Source organism: Squalius cephalus (assembly GCF_949319135.1).
Source record: "Squalius cephalus genome assembly, chromosome: 24".
NCBI classification, from domain to species: Eukaryota; Metazoa; Chordata; class Actinopteri; order Cypriniformes; family Leuciscidae; genus Squalius; species Squalius cephalus.
In genome coordinates this window covers 19064204-19071740 of record NC_137145.1, presented here as the reverse complement: position 1 = coordinate 19071740, position 7537 = coordinate 19064204, and the positions used below count along the sequence as shown (strand labels likewise).

At 36.2% G+C, this 7537-nt stretch overlaps 1 protein-coding gene across 2 annotated transcripts in view; it reads right to left on the bottom strand.

Annotated features, from left to right (window-relative positions):
• Positions 1–1198: 1198 nt before the first annotated feature.
• gfra2b (GDNF family receptor alpha 2b) overlaps positions 1199–7537 on the bottom strand; it is an 81415-nt gene continuing 75076 nt past the window's right edge. The window contains exons 8-9 of one of the 2 annotated variants that reach the window (XM_079860846.1): positions 3195–3245; positions 1199–2607 (exon numbers count right to left, since the gene is read on the bottom strand). In XM_079860846.1, coding sequence (XP_079716972.1) covers positions 2455–2607; positions 3195–3245 — 204 coding nt within the window. In that variant the 3' untranslated portion in view covers positions 1199–2454. The remainder of the gene's footprint in view (positions 2608–3194; positions 3246–7537) is intronic. The other variant, XM_079860847.1, reaches the window with a different exon arrangement.

Sequence of the window (7537 nt, the reverse complement as noted above, 5' to 3'; positions counted from 1 at the left end):
AAAATCTCCTCTAATCATAATTGCTCCATTGGATTTTAGTTCTTTTCCTTATTAAAGCCATCTTGTACCTTTGTCTTTTTGGACAATTTTGGAACACTTTGTTTTTTTGGTTTTTCAAATCAAAGTTTGTTGTGATTCACCTCATAGCTGGTTTGGTTCATGGCGTTTAAATGTGTAGTATGTAATATTGGCAGTCAAAATTCAAAATGTTGGAGAGAGTTGTTTCCCCCGCCCCCTCCTCCTCAGATTCAACGCTCACACGGGTTGCCAGATTGAGGACACGCAACAGGAACGAATGCCATTGACAATGGAAAGTGACTAGCCTTACACTGAAAGTTGATCAGCTAATTGCAGAGGCTTTTTTAGGACAGACAGAATACGCAATCCCTGACCCAGTTCGTTTTCTGGCTTCCATGGCTGCAATACGCTGTATTTTCCACAAACTGGCAATCTGTGATGTCGAAATATTATTGGGTAAATTGGCAGTGGGCTGGATCACACATACCAAAATAAAAACAGACATTCCGACACGGAATGCACATTTCAAAGTAGAATAATTTAGTGTCCTAAATCTCGGCAAATATATTATATTAGTTTTATGCTTTATTACAATAAATAAAAAATACATAAAGCACTTTTAACCAACAAATACTTTTTAAAAACTCCTTATGGAAAAAAAATACTGCCAAAATAAAGGCAATTGAAAAAGTGGGCAGGCACTATTGAACTCTATATCATATTTTATTAACAATGTTCGGGACGAGCACGTTCAGATAATCTACCCAATCAGAGCAAGAGGAGGCTTATATATAGAGCCGAATTAACTCTGTTCCACGATGCTGTTTCCAGCATCCCTCCTCCACCCCAACTCGTCACTCTCGATTATTCCTATCCCAGCCAGGGATTGGGGGGAGAGTGCTCTGGGTTCGGGCCAAATACACATATTTTATACTATATTAGATTATATGTAAGTGTGAACTCATGTGCACATGGCCTCAGTGACATCAATAGGAAAATAGTTTGACGAAAAGTCATCTACGAAATAGTTTTTCTTTCTTTAGAATAATGTTAAACGGGGTCAATTCTCATTTCATGTTGACTTTAAATGTGTAATTTTAGGTTAAACAAAGATTTTCAAAACTTATTCCAAGATAATTACTCTGACCTAACTTAATTCTACAATAAATGCTGCAGTCATGACTCTTCGAGACATTACTAGGATGTTTTTATTCAGATTTAAACAAATATTTCTGACACATTCTTGAGCCTCCATCTTGCCTCAATTTTAAAGCATCACAAATAAACCAAGACGTTTTTGAGGGTGTTGCTATTTTTGAACGTCTAAAATCATCTCAGTCGGACTTGGTGGCACATTTGCAAGTGGTATGGTCTGAAACCATTACATAAGAGAGAGGAACAGAGCAAAGACAAAAAAGTAAGGCCACACGATAGATTGCACACTATAAAATACACCAACAATTGACCCTCTCCGCAAATGGATCTTTTGTTCCACTCTCCCTGGAGCACTTTTCTTTGAATATAATCCAAGTCTTTTGGCAAGAAAGAAATGATTACACATAATAACAGCCTAAGACGAACATCATTGGCACTGACGGCTCTCCATGGTGATACGTTTCATGTGGCTCTCCACTTTTGTTCTTGTTCCCCACGTCTCTCGGCTTTCCAGCACATGCTAAAGGTTCTTTAGAGATAAAACAGGAAAAAAAAGCTTGACATTTTCTCAAAGAATCTCATATACTTACAAACATCATTATACACATTTTACACAGGGCAGTATGGACCAAGTCTAGCCAAATTGTATGTTCCAAACATGTCGCTGATGAATCCTTGTAGTTTGCTGGGAACAAATTTGAGAAATTAAAAAGGGCACAAATTGAGATTTCATCAATATATATTTTTTCTTTGAACAAAAGAAACATTTACATAAAATTATTGGGTAATGATCAAGGCAGTGAGCAATATTGTACTGATGTGCGCTGGGGATAGCGAATAGTGATGTTTTTATAATGGTTACTTTATATCTCTAGGTAAATATACAGAGAGAGTTCATCAATGGGTCACATGATCGCAGCTGCATTTTACAGCATGTTCTCAATCATCTGTCCATCATACTATGAGAGAACATCGTGGGCTACTTTCCTCCTGGCAAGAGAAGAAGTTTATAGAAGTTCTCTGTGTTCCCTGTCAGCTTCTCAACAACGCTGGTGGTTCCTCCCTTTCTCTTGGATGGGGCAGTGGTATTAGTCTTTTTGAAGCTCCTTTTAGGGATTTGTTGTTTTTTGTTTCGACTGGTTTTTAAAGATGGCGTGTGATACACACATACACACACACTAAGAGAGAGAGAGAAAGATCAATGTCAGTTTAGAGAAGTTCTTTGATTGAGGTCAGAAGAATCCTTTAGATGCTTCCTGGTCTTGTAGAGTCAGGCTGTGTTTACAGAACCTGATTGACCAGTGCAAAGGCCAGTGTCAGTGTGGCGGCAGAAACACTGATTGAAGTCACAGATGAATGTCTGGCTCTGTTGTTGTCAGCCTGCTGAGAGCCCGCCGAGTCAATGGATCCCTCCATATTGGGGTTCACCACATTCTGTAGAAATATTACAAGCTTTTTTTGGTTATATGCTTTGTTCAAGTATTCAGATTACGGGTAATTCCTGTTCCTTTATGTACTCAGTAACGTTAAAAACATTAATTGGTTTGTGCTGTAATTTATTAAGAGGTATTTCTATAAAAGCATATAGGAGACATTCAGAAAAATGCAGGTATTATTCATTTTAACTTCATTATTTATACAGTGACAACGACTTGCTGTTGTTGTTTTTCCTGAATGAATTCACATCCTGCAGCTTGATGCCATTAAAGTTATGCCTTATTTAGTTAAAGAGATATTACAAGACTAGAAGCTGGAAAGTACAATCAAATGATATTTTAATTAAAAATAATTAACAGATGCAATATGTATGAATACATTTCCAGTTTTTCATGTTAGAAGTGCAGCATCATGACAAAATGAAAGAAAATGAAATTAGGGTCACTTTGTTATGAGTGTGATAAAAATAATATGATTTCCATTTAAAAATAAATAAATGTGCATTTGATCTTTACCCAAAATACGTAGGTAAGAACAAAGTAGGAACAACAAAATTAGGTTATGATTTATGAAATATTTCTTACCTCGTCAGCACAATCAAAACTGTTAGAAGGAGAACATTTCTGCTCACTGTCCTGTGGAAATAGAAATAATTAATATTCTTAGGATTGCATCCATAACCTCAATACAGCACTGGTCAATGTTGATTGTGTCTGGCTGCCCAACATCCATCATTCCATCATGAACCAACATAATTACCTAAGACATACTCTCAGCTGTAGTGGAACAGTGTAATAGGGATGTTAAAGTAAATTGTGTAATTTTTGGATGTTACAATAATTCTATCCTAGCTTAATAGAGAGAGACTGTGAGTAAACTATTTGATTCCCCTGAAAAGTAAACACTGTGGCGCTGTAAAATCATTATGTGTTTGTTTGAGCATCTCAACAAGCCCAATATAACAACATCGTCTCAACCACTAACGCGAGTTATCTGTTTGGTTGACCAATGACAGATGGGGGTGCAGACATTTCAAACGTTCCCTTTAAATATTCAGAAATCAGTTGATTGTGAAGATGAAAATTATGTGACCAATCTTGTTAGAAGGATTCACGTTGTAAGTGTCACTTTTGTGCGAAATGTCACTCATATCAAGGTGTTTTTAGCAGGTGGGTTTTTTACATGCCATGAAGCATGAAATAAATGCATTGGATATTGGAAGCAGTCGTGCACTTAACATGTTCAAGAACTTCTCAGCTAGTTATAGTTCGTTAACTAGAAGACAATCAAAAACGTAACATCTCCTGTCTTTATGAGAAAAAACAACAACTGCAAAACCATAATTAAGCTTTACGGAAAAATCGCAAAATGGTTTGCTTGATTGATTCTTTGAATTGCTTTTCCCACAGGAAACATGCCATTTTTAGAGCTGTTTTATGGTAAAGAAAGAAAGAAAGAAAGAAAGAAAGAAAGAAAGAAAGAAAGAAAGAAAGAAAGAAAGAAAAAGCATGAAATCAATGAATAAAGTTCCTTTTTAAGATAAAACACTGACATCAGAGGATTAACAACACTGTTGAAAAAAAGCAAACAAACAGAAACCCAAACAGAACTTCATAGGCATTGTGACATTAAAAAGCAAGATTAATAACTGATAGTTCCAGTGCCCTATTTAACAGCACAGTCAATTCCCAGACTACATTGAGAAATGGATTCATCTCAGAAAACATGTATTTCCTTTTGTACCCATCTGTAAACATTCCATGGTGAATTCACTAAACAGTTGCAGCCATTTTGCGCCCACAATATTTCATCACAAAACCTACATCATATTCACTAGGGTGGTCCTTATCAAGTCCAATTTTTTTTTTTTTTTTTTGCAAAATGTCAGTCTTAACCTCTTAAACTGTTCCTTTTAACTTCAGAATTATAAATATGCAAAAATGTTGACAAAAAAATGATATAATATATTATTGAGGTAGCTCAATCATGTGGAAGATTGCCTATGTTAAGCTGCGCGGCGTTATTGTGATATGCAAGTAATATTAAAAGTTGCTCCAAATGAACTACATTTCATTGAAATCAGAGCAACACTGACATGACAGCAATGACAACAATCTCAAAAAAAGCACAAAGTTTTCAACAATCCCTCATTTCTGATGCTCAGCACAGCGAGTGTTGACTTTTTGCAGTCTGGATAGATCCGTCGGTGATCTTCCACCACATGAAGGAGAAACTGCAATTGTTCTTCAGAGTGTGTGAGATAGCCATTGTATTCTTGAATCAGAGCCACTCCTCTCTCGGCGTGATCATTGACTACTTTCATTGCATGTATGGTTGCCTGTGCCTCCTGATAATCTGCTTGATTCGGCCAAAGTTCCGGGTCAATTTCAAGGAACGTAATGTAATTTTTTTAACCAAAAAATGTGTTCTAACAATAACCAAGGTGATCATCAGTAGAAATATGTATTGATTCCACCAGGAAAGGTAAATCTGCTAAACCGGGTCATGGATGGATTAATTTGGATTTAGTTTCTATAATAAGTAAACTGAGATATGTATCTAAAATACATATTTAGGAATATATGGTGCATTAGATGCTTTTATGGAGATTTTTTGGGAATTTTACTAGCCAGGTACGATACCAATTCAAATGATCTGTTTTTACGAAAATCATCAAAATCTCAGAAAGTTTAAAGCTATTGAGCTACCAGTAATTATTATGTTACTGCCATAAAAATTGGCATGCTGTATTTTCTTATATAAAGGAACAATTTGAAGGGTTAAGAGCATGACAATTGGAGACTTTAAAACTAAGGACCACCCTAATATTCACCCACCTGTAATCCAGTGTAACCAGGCACTTGTGCTCTTGATCTGCTCTTGTGTAACAATATAAGCAACAAAATGACGTTAAACTCACGTCATGTGCTTTTGGTCTTGTGTATATATTGTTCCCAAAGGAGGCTGGGTATTTTGTCATATATAATAGAATCTCAAACAATTCCAGTAATCTGTCAACTAATTTATGTATCTGTTCAGATAGAAAGCAGCTCTTTTGTTTCTGCATCTGTACAATTTGATGACGTTCCTTTCTTCAATGTAGATAATCATGTTTTTTCAAATGCTTTTCTATATACTGACAATTAGTCCTGTTCATGCATAACCTCTAAACATAAAAAATACATTTCAATTAATGAAAAGCCTGTATTTGTGAAGGCACCTTTTGTCATTCTATTCAGCACAAACTTGTATACTTTCTATGCAACTATACCAATTCTCTTTTTCTAAATAAAAAGTTGCCAAGGTTGGAATAGCATTTGAAAAGAGATTCAGACAGAACAAGTATTAAGTAAATCTATCTTGAAACAGTAAATCTGTTGTCTGCAAAAAGTGTTATGCCTTACAATATCCAAATTGGACTTTTTTAATTTTTATCACAAACTAATATCATGATATAAAATTAAAATTCAACAATTATGGAAATGGATGGCTGTTTTCCCCTTGTTTTTATGAAAAGCTGGAGTTTTTCAATGAGAGACACAAAAAAAATCACAGACTTGACATTCTTGATTACAGTTGCATATTCAATAAACACATTCCATACTCGTACACATTTTTTACTAAAAGCACAAATTCAACACACTTGTAAACGCGCCGAGTAATCGAGCAGATATGAGCAGCAATGTCAGAGACCACTTTTCACAGATTGACTGTTGCCTCCTATGACAATTGCCAGAGACATAAATTAAAATAGTTATTTCCCGTGTGACTACATGATATTTCTGTCTGTGGAGTTTTCATAATTTGTTTCAGCATGGATGAGAGAGTACAGTCATTTTCTTTAGTACCCAGGGGCTTATAACTGAATCCTCAGGACTTAGGACAGAACTGCAAGGCACGATATGATGGAAGTGGTCACACAAAGCCATATCTCTATAATGCAGCCCCTTTCAAACTTGGATTAGCTGACAAATTAGTGTTTATGATGACATCACTCATTTGCATAGGGTTACATAGCTTCCTGTATGCAAGCGAAATCATACTAACCAAACCATCCTTTAGATCAATGCGACAATCAACATAACATCTAGAGGAGAGAGAAGGGTTAAATGGGATATGGACATAACATGGGCCAGATTCAAACCTTAATCTTACATCTGAGCATCAAGGCTCAATATTTTATGAGCATATGCATTAACCAGTATGCCATAGCAGACAACTTTCTCCAGGAATTACAGACCTCGTTGGTGTGGACAGCCATGCTGAATGTCCCCTGCACGAGCTGACAAATGCGCTTAGTTTATGAATTATTCACCTACATACTGAATTATACAAACTTGTTTTACCTTCCACTTGACACTCTGCATATATTCAGGTAAAACAGGGAAAAAGAGGAATTCTGCTTCCCTCAGTTATTTTAATGATTGTAATAGTCGGTGTCCCCAAGGTTTGGCCTATAGATTTAAGCAGGGTTTAATGGAATTTCTGTGTTTTGCTTTTGTACATGCACAAAGCAGGTTTTTGCACTATTCTTGACATCCAGAGCAATTTTAATGTCAGTATGTGACACGCACAGGATTATCTAAATTGAATGGAGGCTTCTTTTTTCTGTTTGGGCTAGCATAAATGAGGAGGGAGGAGGGGGGAGGGGGAAAATACGACACAGACCAATGGTCACATCCTGCTTGTACAATGACAACAAGCGCAACAACAGAACATAAATCATTTAAAACTAGAGCCAGAGCAAGTACTTTACATGTCAACATTTTTATATTCAGAAACAAACAATCTACAAAATCAGATACTAGTGACACTTCAGTGAATATTCCGTATCATGGCAACCACAGATCCTCAACTGAAAAAAATAAACCGCTGTGCCACCGAAGAGCTCTCAAGCGCCCCCAGCTAAGCGTTTTCAGAAGAGCTA